The sequence below is a fragment of the Monodelphis domestica genome, chromosome 2 (genome assembly GCF_027887165.1).
Source record: "Monodelphis domestica isolate mMonDom1 chromosome 2, mMonDom1.pri, whole genome shotgun sequence".
NCBI classification, from domain to species: domain Eukaryota; kingdom Metazoa; phylum Chordata; class Mammalia; order Didelphimorphia; family Didelphidae; genus Monodelphis; species Monodelphis domestica.
In genome coordinates, this window is record NC_077228.1 from 174,975,099 (window position 1) to 174,999,821 (window position 24,723).

At 38.0% G+C, this 24,723-nt stretch overlaps 1 protein-coding gene across 4 annotated transcripts in view; it reads right to left on the reverse strand.

Annotated features, from left to right (window-relative positions):
* Positions 1-24,723, reverse strand: part of TADA2A (transcriptional adaptor 2A) — a 112,695-nt gene that overhangs the window by 73,754 nt on the left and 14,218 nt on the right. For all 4 annotated transcript variants that reach the window (XM_056816436.1, XM_056816435.1, XM_007481902.2 and 1 more), the window contains exons 3-8: positions 22,023-22,129; positions 17,698-17,757; positions 10,605-10,696; positions 9,021-9,178; positions 7,086-7,174; positions 4,897-4,969 (exon numbers count right to left, since the gene is read on the reverse strand). In XM_056816436.1, coding sequence (XP_056672414.1) covers positions 4,897-4,969; positions 7,086-7,174; positions 9,021-9,178; positions 10,605-10,696; positions 17,698-17,757; positions 22,023-22,129 — 579 coding nt within the window. The remainder of the gene's footprint in view (positions 1-4,896; positions 4,970-7,085; positions 7,175-9,020; positions 9,179-10,604; positions 10,697-17,697; positions 17,758-22,022; positions 22,130-24,723) is intronic.

Consider the following 24,723-nt stretch of genomic DNA (forward strand, 5'->3'; position numbering starts at 1 on the left):
ATTTTTCAGATGAAGAAACTGAGTCCCAGAGAAATTAAGGGGTTTGAACATATCCTTGACCCCCTCCTCCAGAGCTAGCACTCTTTTCATTATATCACACATTCTCTTTAGTCTTTTCTTAAAGTCATTCCCAAGAAGCTTAATTGTACTTCCATTGTGTCTCAGACTTCCTACAATGAAACATACAGCCTATTTTTATTAAACAGTAATATCTGGCATTTCTTAATGTGTACAAAGCCCTCTGTATGTGTTGGCTTAATGGATGTTCATCCCAACCCAGTGAGATATGTATTACTAGCATTATCCTCTCCATTTTTACAGATCAGGAAATGAAGAATCATAGAGGTAAAGGGGCTCGCCCAGGGTCATATAGCTACTAATAGTCAGGAGATGAACTCAGATCTTCCTGAGTCTATCATTCTCTCCACTAGGGACTTCTTGTTTATAATAAACCCCAGGAGTAAAATCTCCATGAATCGAAATCATTATTTAGGTACAGGAAAGGAAGGTTTGATTTGGAAGCATTAGCCATTCTTCCAGATGCCATCATGCTATTTCTTTTCATTAGAACTGATGAGTGGGGAAATGTAAAAGCAATGCATTTAACACAAAATAAAATTGTATAATGAGGTAAAGCAAAGGTAACAAGGCTACTGTAGGTTAGGCACCATCTTTTTATGCAAAACACTCACTGAAAAATCAATGTCACCCCCTCTTTATTAGCAGTGAAGAGACAAAAGAGGGTTCCAGTGGCTTACCCAAGATGTCTCAGTAAATCAGAAGCAAGACTAGGGCAAAGCTATCATGTTTGTGTTTCCATTACAATCACAAGGTCATTGTGTCTCTTGCAGCCCATTCTTCTGCAACTGTCCTTGGAGACCTACCTTTCTTCCCCTTCCTCAGTTTCTCTTCCCTCTCCTTTGTCTTGTGTTCCTCTTCATTAGTGTCTTGGGATGGGAAAGCCAAACAGGGCTGTGTTTTCCTCAAGTTATACTGTGGGAATAGCCATTCTAAGCTCATCAAGCAGGGCCCAGACCCCAATGGCTCTCACCTTTTTTAAAGTCTGAGCAAAATTGCCTCAGCTGAATGGCCTGCAGCCTCCCAAGTCACTTGGAGGATAACATGGAGGGTGTGGATACTTGCTGGCTGTATAACCTTGGACAATTCACTTGAAACCAACATACTGGCCAGGATTAATAACTGATGCCCTGTCAATCAATCAACAAACATTTATTAAGGGTCTATTATATACCTGCATTGGTAGAGGGAGTTTCCTAAACCAATGAAATCATAATTCCAAGTATTATCCCAATCCTACTATGTGTCAGCTATTTGCTAAGCACAAAGCTAGGGTTTTTGTTTTGTTTTGTTTTTAATCCCTTACCTTCTGTCTTAGAATCAATATTAAGCATTGGTTCCAAGGCAGAAGTGTGGTGAAGGCTAGGTAATGGGGATTAAGTGACTTGCCCAGGATCACACAGCTACGAAGTATGTGAGGACAGATTTGAACCCAGGACCTCCCATCTCTGGGCCTGATTCTCAATCCACTGAGCCACCCAGCTGCCCCACAAAGCCATGTTTAATGAAAACTAGTGATGGATGAAATGGCAGGACCCTCCTGCCTGGAATTAGTAATCAATTTAGTTTTTGGTTTTTTTCTTGGTTACTCTTTTTAACATATTAACTGTAGTTCTGTCAATACCATGCCCAGAAGAGACTTAATGGCATCTCATATAGGTACTTAGAATACTAAATCAAATTAAAAAACAAACCCAGTGTCACTATGGTTGCCTTGTTACTGTTAAGAAATGAAAGAGAGGTTCATGGAGGGGCAGCTACTAGTCTCAGTCAGAAAAACATGGGTTCAGGTCGTACCTCAGACACTTACTTAGCTGTCAAGTCACTTAACACAACACACCTGGGCAAGTCACTTAACCTCTACATGCCTCAGTATGCTCCTTTGTAAAATGAAGTAATTGAATTTGATGGCTTCTAAGGTCCTTTACAATTCTAAATTTATGATCTAAATTTGGTAGCAAGCCCCCTTGTGCTAAATAACTCCCATTCATGTCATGTTTTAAAGCCTGCAAAATATTTCTCCTACAATAATCCTATAAAAGGGGAAGGTGCTGGGATCATAAACTCTGCTTTACAGAGGTTCAGAAAGATTAAATGATTCACAGGTAGTAAGGTTCTATCTACCCACTCCACTCCTCAACATAAGGTCAAATTCTCCTGACATATTCTTGAAGAGTATCTCCCAAAAATCTGCTTTCTACAAGACTGCCCTTGTAATGTGGCAGCCCAGAGCTCCAGCTAGAGGAGGTAAGTGCATGAGGCTTTAACTAAAGTGGATTTGGAAGAGGGGGAGAAATATTAAGGAACCCCACAGGAGGTAAGAAAGAGCAATGTCATGAATCACTGGGACCAAAAAGGAAAAGAGACTGATGGCTAAGACAGAACAAATACAAGAAAGCTGATAGGCCCCCAAATGACTGGCTGTTAAGCTTTCCTCTTTTAGTCCAAAGTGACTCACTTCTCTTTCTGCAAAGTTGTGTGGGAGGGAAGAGGAGGGAAAGAAATTTGCAAAGAAAACCACTAAGGTGATATATAGAAAGAATTTTTTTTAAGTTAAAATTTTCATGAAGGCTCTCTTGGTCACAGATAGAGAATATCAAATTCCTGGGCAGCTCCCCTGGAGTGAGCAGAATCAAGTTGCCCTCCCAGTGACAAGCATATGTCTTAATTCAAAATGAAAAAGTGATTTAGAATTCAAAAAGGATTATAAGGTTAGAGCTGGCCATCTAGCCCAACTGTGTGTTTACCTTGTATGTATTTATGTTGCAAATCTTCTACCTCCCTCCTGGAAGCTCCTTGAGGGCAAAGATTGTTTTGTCGATGGTTCTTTACCACCTAATACAGTACCAGGAAAAGAGGAGGTCTCTAAAAAATGCCTGATAATCAATGGATCGAGTAATGCTGTCTCCTCCAAGAAAGATATGTCTGTCTTGAGAACAGGAACCCTTGTGTAGTGGTTTTTATGTTTCCAACATCTAGCACAGTGCCTTGGATATAACCTAAAGGCCTTCCTTTTATTTTATTTTATTTTATTTTCATACCCTTATATTCTGTCTTAAGGCAGAAGAGTGGTAAGGACTAGGCAATTGGAACTGACTCACTTGCCCTGGGTCACACAGCTAGGAAGTGTCTGAGGATAGATCTGAACCCAGATCCTCCTGACTCCAGGCCTATGTATCTACCACTTTATTCACTGTGCTACCTAGCTGCCCCAAATTCCTTCATTTTAGAGATGAGAAAACCAAAGATTAGAATACTTAAAAGATTTGCTTCAGGTCACACAGATAGTGAGTGATTACAACTCCAAATCCAATGTCCTATTCTGCTGTTCCTTCCCACTTAAGGAGTGGCTTTGAAGGAAACAGGAAAGAGAACATTCACAAAAAGTTAAAAACCAAATAAAAAACTGGGAACTTCAGTTTTCAAGTCCATGTTATTTGTCAGCTGAATCCTGTTAGACTCTGGACTGATATGGAAGAGCATACTGACATTTTAATTTTTTTTGAATATGCAATTAATTGTGGATGGGCAGGGAAAGAAAAAGGACAGTATCACCCACTCTTAAAAGCCCTTTGACATTCATAGTTTAAGTTAACAAGAAAGTGTAGAAATGAATCATGGATAATTAGGGCCAGAACTTGAGAGATGCAAATACAAAGTTACAGAAAATTTAACAGTATTAGGCAAAGAGAAAATCAAAATCTTCCTCCTTGCACACTCAACCCTTATAGAACACTAACTTTCTTCTTTCTTCTGGCAAATTTTAGACTGATTAGGTTCAGATTTGCCAGTGAAACACTCATGAGTACCAGGGGGTACCTTCATTAAAATCAAGGGCTTTATTCTCAGCAATACACTGATCCAAGACAATCCCAGAGATTTATGATCAAAAATGCCATCTGCCTTCAGAGAAGGAACTGTCTAAAGGCCAAAATGTACTATAGTTCACTTTCTTTCTTCTTTTCTTTTCTTTTTTTTTGAGATCTCTTCCACAAAATGACTAATAAGGAAAAATGTTTTACTTGCAAAATCTCAATCAAATTGCTTGCTATTTTAGAGAAGGAGGGGTGGAAAGGAGTGTGGAAAAGAGTATGGGAAAGAGGGAAAGAATTTGTTAAGTAAATATTTAAAAAAACAAATGCTAAAAGGTGTTTTTACATGTAATTGGGGAAAAATAAAATATTAGTAAAAAAAAATCTTAGATCTTGACACTGTTCTTCTTTGTTCTTAGGAAGATTATAAAGGCCATGAATGGGTCTGTTCCCCTGGTGGCTCTTCTCAGCCAAGAAGATCATACAATTGGAGATATAGAGGGTTCCAACCCCTTTGCATAGGATGACTAACCCCACCTTTTTATCAAGATCTAACTCTCTTCCTGAGGCCAACATAAGGCAGTCAACTGAACCCTGGATCTGAAATGGAACCATTTGGGTTTGAATCCCCTCTCCAGCTTCCTACCTACATGACTTTAGGCAAGTCATTTTATAGAATCAGCCTGGGAAAATTCACAGTGGCTAGCCCCATCACCATACAAGTGGATATTAATGGTATATCTTTTTTAGCCCAGAAACTCATATTTTCCCCTAAGGAAAAAGAAATTACAATTGATATGGATAGAGGGAGTGTTCATGCTGATGAAATCATGAATCTCTAAAATAATGAGAAGTTACAATTTAGATAAATTAACAAGAAAGGCACTCTCTGGACCTCAGTTTCCTCATTTGTAAAATGTGGGGGTCAGATCAGATGATCTCTAAGGTCCCTTCCAGTTCTAAATCTATAACCACAAGATTTTGACCAGATGTTTCCCAAACTCACCATGTAAAATGTCTGAGTCATCCTCGACAAAATCAATGTCTCTCAAGTCCCATTCTGCATAGTTGTCAAATTCCTGTGAAAAAGAGACAAATCCCCCACCCCAACCCCATCCACTTGAGTTAATTACTTAAGTTTGGACATGATCCCAAAGAAGACAGTATCTAGTGGGACACCTATTGCAAGACACACTACATGGCAAGAGGCCAGGATACCCTTCTTTTAAACAATAAGTGGAGGAAACCTGGGGGTAGGGTGAAAGAGTTATCCATTAGAAAAACATTTAGCATGGTAGTATAAAAGTGAGTACTTCTGAGAATTTCAAAGGAAACACTCAGGAGAAGCCAAACATAGGCTAGTTTGGTTCAAAAACAAAACTGAAGCTCACACCCTCTAGTAAACCCACAGGGTGCTAAATGCCAAGGCAAAAATGTCAGCTTTAATTCATTCTGTAGAAGCTGTTTCTCTGTAATACTATGTGTTGACAAAGGACATAAAAGGCAGCACTGGCTGCATTTGATGGGTTGGTTCATAAGCTGAAAGCATATGACTGGTAAGTGTGGTTAGGTACAATCATAAGCCACAAATGTAATGGGGGACTCTTGAGGCCAGGGTCATTTCATGGCAGGTCAATACATTTTTAGAGGGAATCTGCAAAGTTGTTCCACATGAAAATCCTGTTTGGAGGTCTCAGGACAACCTGGAAGGGACATTGAGGTCTCAAAGGCTATTTAAGGGAAACTTTTCTACTGGTAGATCTCATCATGCTAGAAAAACTTCAAATACAAGTCCAGCAACAGAGCATGAGAGAGAGAGAGAGAGAGAGAGAGAGAGAGAGAGAGAGAGAGAGAGAGAGAGAGAGAGAGAGAGAGTCTGTGTATGGTCCAAGAACCAGCCAAGTCAAGTTCCCAAATGCCAGCCCCTCACCATCCATGTGACTGAATTTGATCATTTGGCCACTGGATGATAAAAGTTTTTTTGTTTTTATTTTTCCATTAAAACCCTTAAATTGATACTAAGCATCAGTTCCAAAACAGAAAGGTGGGGAGGGCTAAGCAACTGAGGTAAGTGATTTGCTCAGGGTCACACAGCTAGGAGGTATCTGACCTCAAATTTGAACCCAGGACCTCCTATCTCCAGACCTGGCTCTCTGTCCGCTGAGCCACTTTGCTGCCCTGGGATGAATCTTTTCAATCATAGATATTCACAAAAATTTTACACTAAGAAGAAAAGGATTGCCATCTATATTGGTGAAGGGAATACTTATACTGATGAAATCATGAATCCCTAAAGTAATACAAGGGTTATATAATATAGATGAGTTAGCAAAATGGCAATATAACGAGCCTCTGGACCCCCAAATTTGCCATGATCCTTGAGTTAGTTAAAATTCATTCTTGGAAGGAGATATGGTTTATATACATTCTTTTTTTTCTTTTTGGGACCAGGCCTATGATTTATTTGGGTATGGGAAACTCTCAATGAAGAAACTCCTTCAAACAATTCAGATCAGCACCTCTTTTGCCACTTATTGTCTCAAAGAGTTTCCAGGGCCATTGAGAAGTTGTGACTTGTGCATAATAATAACACAGTCAGTAATATCAGAGGTGGGTTTGTTCAGTTGTGTCCAACTCTTTGTGACCTCACTTGAGTTTCCTTGGCAGAGATACTGTTGTGGTTTGCCATTTCCTTCCAACTCATTTTACAGATGAGAAAATTGAGGCCAACAGGGTTAACTGACTTGCCCAGAACCATACAGCGAGTAAGTATGAGACCAGATCTGAACTCAGAAGATGAATTTTGCTGACTCCAGGTCTTGCATTCTATCCACTATGCCACTTAGCTGTCCCATCAGAGGTGGGCCCTGAACCTAGCTCTTATTTATATGTTATTATGCCCCTGCCCAGCACAGAGTGAGCCTTTAGGAAATGATTGTTGAACTAAATTTGTATGAAGACAATAAAGAGTACTCATACTACCACATAAATGAGGGTGTGATGTGTAATAGAAAGGGCGAACAGAGAATGGCAAGCCTACACTTCCCAATGGTTCAGCCCACTGAACTTCATATAAAAATGCATTTCCTGGGCTACCCACCTTCAGTCCTGACCAACTCCCAGGTTTAAAGTCAGAGTCCTCAACAGAAGAAAACCCTGCCTTTGTGCCCAAGGAAAGAGTCAAGTGTCCCCTACCTCAATGAAGTCTGCTCTGGCTGGCATATACCCTGCCATGTCCCGGGAAAGCAATGAATCAAAGGCAGGTCTTGGAGGATCATCTGTAGCTGGAAGAGTTTCAAGTTCAGTATTAAAAAACATACATATGCACAAAAGAAAATGAAAAGAAAGTGAGAGACACAAAAAGGTCAATTTAGTTATGATTTTCTCAAATTTAATATATAAGTTTTAAAAACCTACAAATCAGACATTTACAATTTCCTCTACAATGAGCTCAAAAAATTTTTAATTTTTATTTTCAGTTCCAAATTCTCTTACTCTTTCCCCTTTCTCCTACCTATGGAAAAGGCAAGCTACAATTTCTTCTTTAGTTTTTTCTCTGTATAATGAAATAGTGATGACTATTAATTGCATAATTTAGGTATTGGGACTAGACCTATGATTATATTGGCTAAGGGAACTCATAGATGAGGAAATTTCCTCCAGCAACTCAAGTTGCACCTTCTAAAAAATGTATAGTCTTGGAGAATTAACAAAAGCTCTAAGATTAATACCTTGCTTCAGGAATACTTTGCTACAGGGTGACACAGTAATTATGTGTCAGAGGGAAACTTGACCCAACCAGAATTTAGGGTTTTATTCAATCACTTAATAAAAGTGACACCAGAAAGCAAAACAAATAGTAACATAACACCAAGAAGAAATGTACAACAGATAGAATTAATAAGGGCACAAGGGGGTTGGGAGGTGGGAAGGGGCAGCTAGGTAGCACAGTGGATAGAGTGCCAGGCTTGTAGTTAGGAGTTCCTGGGTTCAAATCTGGCCTCATATACTTCCTAGCTGTGTGACTCTGGGCAAGTCACTTAATCCCCATTGCTCAGCCCTAGCTATTCTTATGTCTTAGAACTGATACTAAGACAAAAAGGCAAGAGTTTAAATAATAAAGGCACAAGGATAAATGAGGAAATATAAATTGGGATGTTCCCCCTTCACTCCCCTCCCCTCCCAACCACTTCAATACAGTAATGTTTTAATTCATCACAACACTCTTCATAGGAAACCTGAGAAAGTTCCTCTGAGTTTCTCATTTAAACACTAAATGTGAGAAAGGTTTCCATAATGCACAATATACCCCAGACCCAAATATTTACTCCTCTTTTTCGCTCCCTCAGGCAATTCTCAATTTACAGATCTCAGATGAATATTATTGGTTTTCTTTTTCATTCTCAATTGATTATAAAGCTCTGAATCAGACAGCTGTAAAGCTGCTTCTGGGGCAATTTGAGGCTAGGAGTGGGGGTGTGGTAGAGGAGAGGAACATACTAGTATCTCATTACTCTTGTGCTTTGAGCCATTCAGAAGCAATGCTCATTCATAATTCATCATGTTTTTAGTTATGCTTATAAAGGGGCCCAGGAGTCCCTCAACCACAACAAACTAAAAATAAATTTTAAAGAAGGGCCACTATCACTGGCACTGACAATAATGCATTGCTCTATGGATTTCATATTGGGATGATTAATAATCAAACACAAGACACGTTTCTAATGTGTCTCTGAACATAAACTCTGCAGGAGAACAAGCCAATAGTCTTGTCCTCACAACAGCCCAGTGAGGTTGGCCACTTTTTTTTCAGGTCTCATCTTACAGACACAGGCACTGAAGTTAATTGATACACCTGAAGAGGTTCAATAAGTAGGTGTGGAAGGGCAAACAGGACCTGGGAGCTATGACTCCCAACCTGGCATTCTGTCGACAGGGATGGGTCCCCTCCCTGCTACCCTGATGGGATCAGTTCTCAGCAACTGCCCTGGCCAACTCCACCTCTTCAGTTTCACCAAGCTTTCCCAAGCACTCCAGCAGTCAGTCATCTGGCCATTATTATCTGTAATTGTCAGAAGGCGGACTCTAGGAACAGCCCAGTGTCCTTTCCAACAGCAGGCGGGCACTTACACTGGAATGGAATGGCTGTGTCGGCAGTTTTCGCCTCCTCTGCTTGCTTGAGGTTGAGCAGGGTAGATGCAAACAGAGGGTTGTTGATGAAATGTTTCATGTAGTGTTTCTCACATTCCTCCTTGGTCTTGGTGCACATCTGATTGGCCACATCCTGCCTAGAGGGAGGAGGGGGTAAAGGTGTATGTGTGTATATGTGGGGAGGAGAGGCTTTCATTTATGGGCAAGTTTAAGAAGCACAGTCTACTCTTGCCTTATTTAAAGTCATCCCCATCAGAGGTCTGACATCTGACACCAGCAGTCCCAAACTGGCATCCAAGAGGTAGCAGCAGACAAATGAGATAGGTACATACCTGGTCTGAATTCAATTTGACTTCCAAAATTCAGCTAGACTGAGAAATGCAAGCAGAGGACATGTCCTTACTTTACTACTAATTACAGGATTCTACTATCCCTAGCCCTAAAAATCTGTGACCAGTGACCACTAAAAATGGAACTTTACCCAAAAATGGACAGCTCTAATTTTTTTTTAATCCTTACCTTCTGACTTGGAATAGATACTAGGAATCAGTTTCAAGGTAGAAGAGCAGGGAGGCAATTGGGATTATGTGACTTGCCCAGGGTCACACAGCTAAAAAGTGTCTGGGGTCACATTTGAACCCAGGACCTCCCATCTCTAGGCCTAGCTCTTTATCCACTGAGTCACCTAGCTGTCCCTTGGCTTCTTAAGCATATTAGAAGGAAAGGGATGTCACCTGTCTTATCCCATTTCACTTGGGACTGTACTGGGGTAGAGAATAGAGAATAGAGAAGGAGATGAAGAGAGGATTAACTTGAACCTGTTTTGAAGGAGGAGAGAAAATGTGAAGGACCAGGCCAAAGTCAGCCAGTAAAAGTCTCAAGAAGATAGCACATTTTGTTTCTCCCATTATTCCTAATACAAAGCTAGCCCATAATAGCAGCCTAGTAGAATGTAAACTCTTTGAGGATAGAAACATCTTTACTTTTGTCTTTATATTCCCAATACCTCCTAGCACAGTGCCTGGTTCATAGCCAGCATTTAACAAATGCTTTTTGAATCAAATGAGCACTGATAAAAATTTTGTTGAATAAATTAATTTTAGAAAAAAAGAAGAAACTGGGAACTATAGTGAAATCTTAGGCCTCCTAATTTCATCCTTTAGACATTTTAAAGAGGGGCAAAGTAAGATGAGAAAAATAGGGGCCAGGAGACCAGGGTTATCACGTTCAAGGCTTTACTGACAACCATCTATATGACTTTGACCAACTTCTCTCTTGTCGATTTCTATGCCCTCATGGGTAAAATGGGACTAATACATCCTGTTCTACCTACTTCTCAGGGATATGAGGACAGAAAAAAACCATGTATAGAAAAGAACTTTGATGAAACTCTGGCAAGCCACCTAGTTGCTTCAGGCACAGAGGCCAGAGCAGAGCTCTAAGCAATCAGAAACTTACTTCCAGGACTCCACCTTCTGAAGGCCCTGCCTATCTGGTGGCAGCTCCTCTCCTGGGACATGATAAGCAGGGCAGTGCAAGGAAGGGCAGTGGTAAAACTCTTACCAATTTCCAAAGCCACAGTCCATCACAGCCTCCAGAAGGGCCATTTCCTCTTGAGCAGTCCAACTGGGATCAAGAACAGGAAAGTCTGAGGTCTGAAGGAAAAGGGATTTTAAGAAAAATCAATTACCTAAAACAGTGGTAGAAATGAGACCAGGAAATGTTGACATGATTTCTCGCCTTGTTGAATGATTTGCATCATGATGGTACCAAGAGGTACCTGAATTGAGTTCCTGTATTTTGTGAGCCTCTCACCTCCTTTCCCCCAGTTTAAAAGCATCTCTAGGAAACAGTTTCCTCACCTGATAAAAAATGGAAATAGCAATAGAGGGAGTGTGGCAAGGAGTCATGAAGTGGTATGAGCATTCTAGAATCTGAGCTGGTATTATACAAAGAAAGGGCCTAAAATGTCCATTCTGTTTGACCCAAAGATCCTACTACTAGGAAATATGCCCCAAGTAGGTCATCAAATCTGAGGAAAGCCCCCCTACACAGCAAAATATTTTTCAGTAGCCCATTTTGTACCAAAGATCTAGAAACAAAGTAGATGCCCATTGATCAGAAAATGTCTAAGTAAATATGACTATAACTTTGCTATAAAAAACAATGATGGATATAAGGACTACAAAGAAGCCTGAAAAGACTTGGAAGAACTGATGCAAAATGAAGTAAAAGTGACAAGGAAAATAATACACACAATGACTACAACAGTGTAAATGGAAGGAATGAAAATAAAACAATTGTAACTGAGCTCTTTAAAATGATAATGGCCAAAAGAAGAGATGAGAAAATGCATCACCATTCCTTCTTTGAAGAAGTGGGCAACTATGGGTGTGGAACATTGTTCTACATGACATCATAAGTCATACTTGGTCAATGTGTTGTAAATTTTGTTGAACTGTTTTTTTCCTTATTTTTCTTCCTGGTTATAAAGGATGACTCTGGGATGAGTAGGAAGAGATATGTTGTGAAATGTAGGGGATAGAAAGAAAGGTTAATGTAATTATTTTAAATTTTTAAAAAGTTAGCAGCCAAAATTGGAACACTAATATACTCCTGGTGGAATTGTGAATTGACCCAACCATTCTGGAGGGCAATTTGGAATTATGCCCAAAGGACTTTAAAAGACTGCCTGCCCTTTGATCCAGCCATGGCACTGCTAGGTTTGTACCCCAAAGAGATAACAAGGAAAAAGATTTGTGCAAGAATATTCATAGCTATGGTCTTTGTGGTGGCAAAAAATTGGAAAATGAAGGGGTGTCCATTAATTGGATAATGGCTGAGCAAATTGTGGTATCTGATGGTGATGGAATACTATTGTGTTGAAAGGAATGATGAACTGGAAGATTTCTATGTGAACTGGAAAGACCTCTAAGAATTGATGCAGAGTAAAATGCAGGAGAACATTGTACACAGAGACTGATACACTGAGGCACAAAATGTAATGTACTTCTTTACTTGTAGCAATGCAATGATTCAGAACAATTCTGAGGGACTTATGAGAAAGAATGCCATCCACATCAAGAGAAAGAACTGTGGGAGTAGAAACACAGAAGAAAAACACATGATCAATCACATGGTTCAATGGGTATATGATTGGGGATTTTGATTTCAAGTGATCATTCTATTGCAAATATTAATAATATGAAAAACAATTTTTGAACAATGATACATGTTTAAACCAGTGGAATTCCTTGTCAGCTCAGGGAGCGGAGAGAGAAGAGGGGAGGGAAAGAACACAAATCATGTAACCATGGAAAAATGTTATTATTTAATTAATTAAAAATTAAATTATAATGTTAAAAAAGTTATCAGCCAGCATTGCCAGGTCAGGCACAGAAACATTAAGATACTTGTCATAAGATGTGTATATGCTTTTCACAATAAATATTCCTTTAAGAGTTTTATGTATTACACTCTTCTTTACTGAGGATCTACTAGGGGCCTAGAATTATTGGGAACTATTTAGTACCAAAGAAACATGACATAGTCCCTGTTCACAGGGAGCTGGGGATAACAGTAAATTAAATAGATAAAGAAGTCTTTAAAGCTTGACAAAGTAGTTTCCTTATAATCACTCTGGGAAGTACAGGGTGCAAGCTACCTTGATGTTACAGAGGTTCTTGCTGTAGCTCACATTATAGGACAAAGAAGTTTATGAGCTGGGATTGAAAACCAGGTCCTTGAATGATACCAAGTATAGCCTGCTCTTTCTACTATATATCATGTTGCATTCAAAGGACTTAAAGATTAATCCAGGGGCAGTTAGGTGGACATGCCCTAGCTATGTGACCCTGGGAAAGTCACTTAAACTCAATTGCCTAGCCCTTACCACTCTTCTGCCTTGGAACCAATGTTTAGCATCGATTCTAAGATGGAAGAAAAGGGTTTTAAAAAAAAAAAGATTAATCCACTAGGCCTCACCAACTCTAAAATGAGGCAAACAGGCAATAATGAACATCTGCTGAGTTTACTCAAGGATGAAATGATCAAATGACAAAAAGGTGCATTGCCTGTAGGGTTTCTGATTCATGCTCCACTAGCCAAAGCATAAATAACTTGTTAACATGAAACTAGGATATGACTTGGATTCCCTCCCCACCCAAAACAGACAAACATTTTACATTCTCTGAAATTTCTTATATGGAAAATCAATTATCTTTATTACTGTAGAAAATAAAATTCAGGAAAACGTGAGAGAAGCAACAGGAAATTTCCCAATCTGAATGAAGAAGCCAGAATGTACAAATTCTTTTTTTTTTTAACCCTTATCTTCTATCTTAGTGTCAATTCTAAAAGAGAAGAGTGGCAAGATCTAGGTAATCAGGGTTAAGTGACTTGCCCAGGATCACACAGCTAGGAGGTGTCTAAGATAAAATTTGAACTCAGGTCCTTTTGACACCATACCTGGCTCTCTATCCACTATGCTACCTAGGTGCCCAGGAATGTATAAATTCTTAAGGAGCAACTGATATCAATCAAAAGCCTCATGACCATGTGTGTGCATGTGTGCACATGAGAGAGATACAAAGAGAAAGAGAAAGAGGGAGAGAGAAAGGAATGATATAAATGGAAAAATTAAATTAGGAAAAAATTGAACCTGCAGAGAAATTTGGTTTCCAAGGGAGATAGGCCCAAACCAGCTGACAAGACAATCTGGCCACTTTAGCAGATACATACTTATAGCAGAGAAACATGACTCATCAGATCAACCAAGCTTCAGTGAATCATCCCTTTTGGATCTTCACTCTATTCTGATCTCATGCTGTATGACTTTTAAAAATCTTATTTCAGTTCCTCGAGTAGATTTTCCTATTTGGCAGAGAATGTGGTTGTAAATGTTAGGAATGAATATTTGGATTGCTTCACATGTTATGTTATATTCCTAATAACAAATTAATAAGTTAGCATTCTAGTGCCAGTCAATCTTTTGTGGGTTTGGAAAGCATGAGATATTTTTCCCTGAATTTATGCAACTATAAGTTAGATAGTAAAAGGCCAGATTCTGGAGAACAAGACAAATAATTAATACTGGAGTCTGGCCAAAAATAGTTCTACAAGAGTGATTTTTAACCTTATTTTTCTCATAAATGCCTTGAACAGTCTGTTAAAGTTATTAGAAGCTTCTCAGAATAATTTTTATTTCATAAAATAAAACATTTAGAGTATACAAAAATAAAATCTAAATTATATTGAAATATAGTTATCAAAATATTTAAAAATCAAGTTTAAGGGCAAGCTAATGGAGGCCTGGAGACAGGAGGTCCTGGATTCAAATATGATTTAACATGCTTCCTAGCTGTGTAACCCTAAGTAAGTCATTCAACCCCAAATTGTCCAGTCCTTATCTCTCTTCTGTCTTGAAATTGATGGTATTGATTCTAAAATAAAAAGTAAAGGTTTTTTTTTTAAATCTAGGTTAAGGGGGGGGGGCAGCTGGGTAGCTGAGTAGCTCAGTGGATTGAGAACCAGACCTAGAGACAGGAGGTCCTAGGTTCAAATCTGGCCTCAGACACTTCCCAGCTGTGTGACCCTGGGCAAGTCACTTGACCCCCATTGCCTAGCCCTTACCACTCTTCTGCCTTGGAGCCAATACACAGTATTGACTCCAAAATGGAAGGTAAGGGTTTAAAAAAAAAAATCTAGGTTAAGGACCCTTGGACTATAGAAAAGCCCTCTTTCAATTCCCTTAAAGGACCTAAAAGAGGCAATAAAAGTCATGATTTCAAACCATATTATAAACAACAGTTTCCTATTGTTTTTCTCCATCAAGGATAGTGGAACTACCAAACTTGGACCCTACCATCACAATCCCCGAAGTGCTTACAAAGAAAGTAGACGTGGCTCTAAAGAGAATGAAGACCAGAAAGGAAGCCAAATTAGATCAAGTATAATTAGAGAAGATTGATGCTGGAGGTGAAACAACTGTGAGGGCTCTAAAGCCTCAATTTATAATATATCTAAAGGAGGGGAAGATACCAAAGGAATAGAAAAAAATCTCAGATCTTACTGATACCAAAAAGTTGATCCAGAGAATATCAATAATTACCAATCTGTAGGCCTACATTCCCATCTATATAAATGAATCAATGAGAGTATGTGGAGGGAACATGCAGGTTTTCAAAAAGATTCAGGAATGGGCTACATCTTTACCATCTTGAAGCCAAATGAAAGACAAAGAATTTATAATCTCATTATGTTTATTGGTTATTGATTATAAACAACAATAAAATCTTTTAACTTGGTAGAAAGAAATGCTATTGTATGAGCTATTTTACAACAAAGTAGCTCCCATCCAAACTTTAAGATTGCTTGAGATTCTTTACAACATATAAGACAAAAACAGTCCTGCTCAATGATCTGATAACAAATAAAAGGGGAGGCCAAAACCAAGGAGATATATTGGGAGAATGCCAAAAGTCTTCTATGATGACAGAGATTTAGCATAGAAACCAGGTCAAGGAAGGATCCTTCAGCTGTTATTTACAGATGACATTGGGCTAAAAGTATCAAGTCATAAGACAATACAGAGCTTCCTACAAGAGAAACTTAGTCTGTCCATACACACAGAACATGCCAAGTGAATGAAGAATGTCTATTCTCTAAATCTCAGCATTTGTCCCTGAATGAGTACCATATAGAGCTTGTCCAAAAGATATCTAGGATAGGCAGTACAAATGAACAATGAGTTGTGCCCAGAGTTCAAAACATCTGGAGAGGAGCACAGGTTGAATAGCTTTGGGGAAATTAAAAAGGACTTTTATCAACATCAGGTTTCTCATAAAAACATCTCATCTTTTCAATACAAACATTTTTCCTGGTGTTGATGTATGGTGGTAAGACCTAGAACATCATTGTTTCTAAAGAACTAAAGATAAAGATCACACAGAAGGCCATAAAAAGGTGTATGAAGTTATGAGCAGGTTGCGACATGTTATCAAGGAGAAATACCAAAGACCAGGAGGTGAAAGAACTGTATTAATGGAAAAAGAAGAGCAGCTGATTACACGGCAAGAGTGAGGTATAATGAAGGATTACCACAAGGCTCTACCAGTACCCTCGAGATATTGGGGAAAAGTGAGGAAAGCCTCCAACATATTGGTTGGACAACCCATGACAGACTTTTGGGAGGCCATTGATGAAAGCTACACTGAATGAGCCAGCATGAATGAGTGGTGTTCTGCAAGGGAGAAGAAACACCTGAATTGATGAGATCACAAGATAGATGTGATTACTATATACCTGGGCACCTTAAAAAACAACCCATATCAGTAAACTTCAAAAATGGCTTTTTAGGAAATGATAGATGTTGAAGGGGCTTCAGGTAAATAGAAATACTAATATACTGTTGGTAGAGTTCAGAATGAGCAGTCATTCTGGAAAGCAATTTAGAAATATGCCTCTAAATTCATTAACCTGTATATATACTCCCTTTGCCCCAATGATACTATTACTTGAGCATATACCTCAAGGAAAGAGTATGAATAGGGCTCATATATTCAAAAAATTTATAATAGTTTTTTCACAGTAGCCCCAAATTTGAAACTAAAGGGGTACCCATTGCTAAACAAATGATGGTATATGCATATAACAGAATGTTACCATGCCATATGAAATGGATAGCTTTAGAGATAACTGGAAAGACTTATATGAACTGATACAAAGAAAAGTGACCAGAATTAGGATCACAATTTATACAATGATAATGACAGTATAAAGACAAACAATTCTAAAAGACTTAATAACCCTGAACAATAACAAATAACAATTCCAGAGGTCTAATAAGGAAGCATCTCCTGAAAGAAAAGGTGAGGGGCTCAAAATACAGAAAGATATGTATTTGTGGGTATGGCCAATGAAGTAATATGCTTCGCTTCACTGTGCATATTTGTTGTGATGGGTTTTCCTCCCCTTTTTTTGTTTAGTTGAAGAGGAGGAGCTGTGGGAAGGAGAGAATAAATGCTTGTTAATTCATCTGTAAATTATAAAATAACTTCATGTAGATTTATAGAGTTCTTTGAGATCTGGGATCTTTGAAGTTCTTCCAGAGTCCTGGAGGGTTTGAAGGGCTCGATTATTGATGTGAGGTGAAATAAAAGTTTTGAGCAGACATCTTGGCAGACTAGAAAGTTTCTAAAAAATTTACTGAACAACTATTATCAAAGTCAGAACAGGTGAAATATGGGGGGGGGGGGGTTCAAAAAAAAACAAACAAACATGGAGTGGAAAGTTGGATGGCAACAAAACCAAGGATGAGGACAGCTGATATCTCTTTGGCCCTTTGTGACTTAGAAAATGATCTGTATGCATTATCTCCTTTGATCTTCCCAACAACTCTGTGAGGTGGTTTGAACATTTTATAACCAAGTAAAATGAGTCCCTAAAAACAAAAGTGACTTGCCTAAAGGACAATGGACAGAAATCTCCTGACCTAGGTTCATGTCTCACTAAATGGATGATGATCTTGAGCTAATCACTTCTTTGGGCTTCAACTTCCTGGTTTCTGAAATGAGTAGGGTGGTCTAATAAGTCCCTAAAGCCCCTTCCTTCTAACATTCCTAGGGTTTGTAAAAGAAGTAGAAATCTATGCTCTTACCATTATTTCATAAGTGTGATCACTTTGATGCTTCTTATACTCAAATCCTCGGGTGAAGCACTGCAAAACAGGGAAAACAACAGGTGACTCATGAGCTTTCCAAATGCTTCTTTACAGATAAGAGAAAGATCTTTTTTTTTCTTTCATATTTGTATTCTTTAAGACAGGATGGGAATAGGGTCCTGAACCTAGGAATTGACTATCTATAAGGAATATAAATAAATTATGTATTTTATTACAAATAATATAAATATACATTTTATAATTATAGTACAAATAATAGAAATAAAATGTATTTTAGCATTTTATTTAAATATAATAAATATAAAGGAAATGCTTTCCTCTGAGACAAGTAGGCACCTTCTCTGAGCATTGGAGGTTAAGTGACTAGCTCCAAGACACTTATATCTAGAGAAAAGAGGTCTTCCTAAAAAGACTTGTACAAGAATATTCACATAGCTGCACTCTTTGTGGTGGCAAAAAATTGGAAAATGAGGGGATACCCTTTGATTGGGAAATGGCTGAACAAATTGTGTTATGTTGGTGATAGAATACTATTATGCTCAAAGGAATAATGAACTGGAGGAATTCCATGTGAACTGGAACGACCTCCAGGAAGTGATGCAGAGCAAAAGGAGCAGAACCAGGAGAACATTGTACACAGAGACTGTAGTACAATCGATTGTAATGGACTTCTCCATTAGTGGCAATGCAGTGATCCTGAAAAACTTGGAGGAATCAACGAGAAAAACCACTATCCATATCCATAGGAAAAACTGTGGGAGTAGAAACACAGAAGAAAAACAGCTGCTTGATTACATGGGTCAAGGAGGATATGATTGGGGATGTAGACTCTAAATGATCATCCTAATGCAAGCATCAACAACATGGAAATAGGTTCTGATCAAGGATACATGTAAAGCCCAGTGGAATTGAATATCAGCTATGGGAAGGGGTGGAGGAGGTGAGGGAAAGAATATGATTCTTATAACCAAGGAATAATGTTCTAAATTGACTAATTAAACAAAATTTTAAAAAAAAAAGAGGTCTTCCTAGATTCAAAGTGAGCTCTCTATCCATTATGCCATTCTGCTTCCCAGTCCTTGTCCAAAAATGCTTTCAAACTTTTATTTAACTTTGCTTGAAAGTTCTATCAAGAGGGCAGCTGGGTAGCGGATTGAGAGCCAGCCCTAGAGATAGGAGGTCCTAGGTTCAAATCTGGCCTCAGACACTTCCCAGCTGGGTGACCCTGGGCAAGTCCCTTAACCCCCATTGCCTAGCCCTTACCACTCTTCTGCCTTGGAGCCAATACACAGTATTGACTCCAAGATGGAAGGTAAGGGTTTAAAAAAAAAAAAAAGAAAGTTCTATCAAATGGGATAGTGGCTATCATAGCCATTGACTTAGTGGATCTCAAATAGAAAGACAAAACCAATGGCCTTGACATCAGGCTTTTGTCTGCATTTATATGCTGGCCTGACTCCTGCTGGTTGTTTGAACTAACCTAGTCATATAATGTCAGACTGCTATCCAGGTCCCATTGCCATCAGAGTAAGATAGAGATCAGTATCTTAGATTACATCAAAAACAGCAATCCTTCCCCCTTAGCTGTATTTCCTATCCCAGAGCTTTAACTTTCCCAGCCAAAGCAATGTGAAGAGTGTCAAGGCTCAACAAACAAGGAACTGTATGTAAGGACTAAAATATTCATAGCAGAATTTGTGGATGCAACAAAAATGGAGATAGGAACTATACCCATGGTTTGAGTAGAATACAGAATTTCTTTCTACCAATTACTGGTCCACATTTTCTCTACGACTTATAGCCTTAGAGATTAGCCAAGAGCAAAGAGATTAACCAGGTTCACACAGCCAGTAGTGTCATGGGTGGGATCTGAACCTGGGTCTTTCTGAGTTCAAGACCAACTCTTTATCCATTACACCATACTGCCTTTGATGTAGAAAAAAAAGGCAGAAAACAAAATGATGTCCAATAACAGGAAAGTGGCCAAACAAACTGTAGTATATTAATACTGTGGAATATTATTGAATCATTAGAATCTACCAATAGGAAGAATTTGGAGACATATGGAAACATTTGTCTAATTGAATGTGGAACAAAGGAAGCAGAAGGAAACAAAACACACAATAACTAAGATGTAAATAAAAATAACATTTTTTAAAAAAAGCCAAATCCTGCATATACTGTAATGACCAATACTAGTCCAGAAGAAGAAATGAGGAAATATGCCATTTCTCTTTCTCTGTAGGAGTAGGGGTCTATGAAGTAGAATATTGTTGCATGCTTCTATTGAACACAGTCACTGTATTGGTAGGTTTGATTAAATTTTCTTCTTTCATAGAAAGAAGTGATCCTTGGATGGAGAATTTATCTAGAAAAGATCCTGATATGAAAATAAATAGCATCAATAAAACAGTATTTAAAATGAATAAAGAAGGGGTGGAAAGGGACAAGTATTAAGGAAAATGGGAGAACAATACCTATGAAGACTGCTTCCAAAATATGAGTCAAAATACCAGAATCACAAGGAAGACCTGAGTTCAAATCTGACCTCAGATACTTCCTAGCTATGTGACCCTAGAAAAGTGACTTAACCTCTGTTTGCCTCCATGTTTTCATTTGTAAAATGGGGATAATGATAGCATCTACTTCCAAGAGCTGTTGTAAGGATCAAGTGAGATAATAATAGCATTTAGGATGTGTAATTAGAATCTGTTCCCCAGGACTTCATTTCCCAGCATCCACTTTCCTTCTCACATTATGTGCTGACTTAAGGAAGATATAAGTTTTGTGTAGCCCTGCCTCTCACTGTCTCTTCCTATGATCAAAGACTGTGGAAATTGGCTCTGGGTCAAGCAAGAGAATTTACTCACATGGTTTATTTTTTGTTAGATAATTAGGTTTTTATTCCTTCTACTTCACATGATTATTAATAGATTTTATAAATATAATATTTAGAATTATTGATATTAATTTAAATCTTACGAGGATGATGCCAGGCATATGTTATTGGTGAGTCATTTTTTTAGTCATGTCCTACTCTTTGTGACCCCACTTGGGATTTCATAGATACTGGAGGGGTTTGCCATTTCCTTCTCCAGCTCATTTTACAGAATAGGAATCAGAGGCAAACAGGATCAAGTGACTTGCCCCAGATCACACAGCTAATAAGTGTCTAAGGTAAGATTTGAACTCAGGAAGATGAGTCTTCCTGACTCCAGGCCCAGTGTTCAAACCAATGTGCCATCTACTGGTCTGGCATAGTAAGTACTATATAAATGTTAACTGTCATCATCATCATCAAAATGACAAGCTGGCCAGAGTATATATATAAGAAGATGACCAGGATGTTGAAATTCTGGGATTAGTGACCACATTATCAGTGTACTGAATAAAGAAAACAAAGGATATATAGGTGGGGGACGAGAGAATCAATGGGGGGTCACAATATCTGTCATCAAATAGCTTTCATGGAAAAGGGAGATCAGGTTTGCTTCTTGACTCCAGAGGGCAGAACTAAAACAAATGAATCATGATTTCTGGGGAAGCAGGTTTCAGATAAGGAAGAAGTTCCTAACAATTAAAAATGTCCAAAAATAAGATGTTTTGCCTCCAGAAATGGGAATCTCCCATTGCTAGAGGTATTTAAGCAAAAGGTGTATTATTCCTGTCAGAGATGTTTTAGAGGGCATTCCTGGATTCAACATTAAGGTTCTATAGTTCTAATGTGTTAGGGGGTATGGATGGGAGAGAAGAAATTAAAGAAGAATGTTCTGGCTCAGTGGATAGAGCACAGGCCTAGAAGCAGGAGGTCCTGGGATCAAATCTAACCCCAAACACTTCCTAGGTGTGTGACCCTGGGCAAGACACTTAACCCCGATTGCCTAGTCCTTAACTGCTGATACCAATTCTAAGACAAGAATGCAAGGGTTTTAAAACAAAAAGATGATGATGATGAAGTATGATACATTAGAACACCTGCTATTAATCTCCTAGCATGCCAATAGATCTAGTTTAGGAGAAACAAGTGGTCAGATCTTGTGATCAATGCAGAGCCTAGTTATGACTTCAGAGGGCTTATGGTGAATCATGTGTCCTGCCTCTAAGCACAGAGGTCTGAACTACAGGTAATGAAGAAAGATATTCATTTTTAGACATAGTGTGTTTTGTGTTCTTGTTGCAAAGGAAGGTTATTTTGGTGGAAGGGAATAACCATTAGGAAGTGACAGTGATTTTAAAAAAGGACATCAATAAAATGTTTTAAAAGAGAGAGAGATGCAAGTCTGGGCTACTTGGTGAGCTACCTGCAAACAGAGGAGGAATGGAGGAGGTCCACATTCAGCACATTTTATGTAGGGCTCCATGAGATAGGAAGAACAACCCCGGCAAGGAGGCTTATCAAAGGGATCATCTAGAAAAAAGAAAAAGAAAAAAGAAAAAAGTATGGTTATTTGTCTTAATTTATTGATATTTTGGGGATTTTTTAATACCATCTTCTTTTTTTAACCTATCCCACTCATTCCCTTCCAAAGAGAGGCATTTTTGTAACAATTTTTTAAAATTTCTTTTTAAAATTAATTAATTTTTTATTCAGTCCCTCTCCCACCCCAAACACAGAAGGCATCATCTGGCAAAATATATAGATTATGTTTTTCATTTTCCACTTCTCAAATATTAAGTCTGCAGCTGGTTCAACTCGTTTTACTCATTATCTCATATAGTCATTTCCAAGTTTAAAAAAAAATTCATTGTTTCTTAAGGTAGAGTAGCATTACATTACAATACTGTAATTTGTTTAGCCATTCCCCAATTGATGGACATCACCTTGATTTCCAGTTCTTTGACATCACAAAGAGAGTTTCTATAAATATTTTGGAACATATGGGACTTTTTCCTTTTTCCCTGATCTCTTTAAGAAACAGACCCAGGTCTAAGGATATACAGTTTTATAACTCTATGGGTATAGTTCTAAATTGCTCTTCAAATGACTCAGTTCCACCAACAGAGTATTAGGGTCCTCAATTTTCCCCATGCCTTCCAACAGTTGTCATTTTGCCCTTTTATCATTTTTGCCAATCTGATGGGTGTGAAATAATACTTTAGAATTGTTTAGTTTTGCACTTCCCCAATCAGTAGTGATTTAGAGCTTTTTATGTACCTGTATATGGCTCTGATTTCTTCATCCAAAAACTATCTGTTAATATCTTTTGCCCATTTATCAATTGGGAGATGGCTCTTATTCCCATAAATTTGACAAAGTTCTGTATACATTTTTGATATGAGACTTCTAAGAGATTGTCTATGAAAAAATTTTCCCAATTTTCTGCTTTCCTTTGAATCTTAGCAATATTTTATTTACACAAAAACTTTTAAATTAATATACTCAAAATTATCCATTTTACATATCACAATGCTTTCTATCTCAGGCTTACTCATAAATTCCTTTTCTAGCCATAAATATGATAGGTATATGCTCCCTGTTCTAATTTGCTTATGATATCTCCTTTTATGTTGAGAGCATATATCCATTTTGATCTTAGTGAATGGTGTAAGATATTGGTCTCTACCTAGTTTCTGCCAAACTACTTTCTAGTTATCCCAGCAATTTTTACCAAATACTGCTTTCTTATCCTAATACCCTGGATATATATATATATATATATGTATACATATATATATTTGTCAAATACAAGATTGTTATAATCTTTTACTACTGTTTGTTGCATGTCTGATACTGCTAGACCTCTTTCCTTTATATCAACAAAAAAATTATTAAAAAGGAAAAAAGTAGTTAAGCAAAGCCAATCAACACAACTGAATCTGACAACTTACACAACATTTCACATGCACAGATCCTAACTTCTGCAAAGAAGGAAGGGAGTGTATTTTCTCTGTTCTTCATAGCCGAGGTTAATCATTAATTACATAGTATTCAGGGTTTGGGTTATCTTTCCACTAAGAGAACCATACAGTCTCCATTTTGTATCATCACTGAGATTTTGTGTAGATATTGTAGCCAAGTCTTGTTTTCCTAATTTTAGTTTTCCTATAATTCATATAACTTCAAGGAAGTCATTTATTTTTGTGCCACTATTGTGCAAAATGTAGTTAGATGTAAAGCGAGGCCCCAAACTCTGGAAAATACCAAAACTTTAAATAATGTCATTAAAAAGAGTAACTACTTTACTATAAAAACTCTTGTAAATCTCTCTTCAGGGGCCTTGTGAGAACTGTGGGAACCCTGAACCCGATTTATTCTCCAATTACATGCTTTACTAATAAATTGCACAGCTCAGACTTTGTTCCTCAGTTATTATAAGATGGCTCACGATACTGTCCTATTTTCCTATTGAACTATACATATGGCTGTAGTTATTGTTTAAATTGTTCTCCTGCTTCAGCTTACTTTACTTCACTTTAGTTTGTAAAACTCTTCCCCTGGGAAGAAACAGAACTTTAAAAGAAAACTTTCAAGCATTCCTGAAAAATAGTCCAGTGCTGGGTAGAATCTCTGAAAAACAAACAGGAAGTAAGAGAAACCTAGGAAGGTAAATACACAGGAGGAACTGAATGGTGTTGAATGATGATTACATACTTATGCTTTAATAGGCATAAACGAATATTCCTTAAGAATCTCATTGTAGAGGCAGCTAGGTGGCTCAGTATGGAGACAGGAGGTTCTGGTTTCAAATCTGATTTCAGACACTTCCTAGCTTATGATGCTGGGCAAGACAGTTAACCCTTATTGTTTGCCCTTACTGCTCTTCTGCTTTGGAATTGATGCTTATAATTCATTCTAAAAAGGTAAGGGTTTAAAAAAAAATAGAATCTCATTGTAGACAGGGGTCACAAAGAAAATTGAGAAAAACAAACACAGGTCCAGGGTGTTGGGGGGGTTTGTTTTGTTTTGTTTTTTTGCTCTCTTCTGTTGTTTATAAAAGAGGAATCAAAAAGAAGGGGGAAAAGAGTACACGAGGAAAGAAATAAAGTCCATCATCTAGAGAA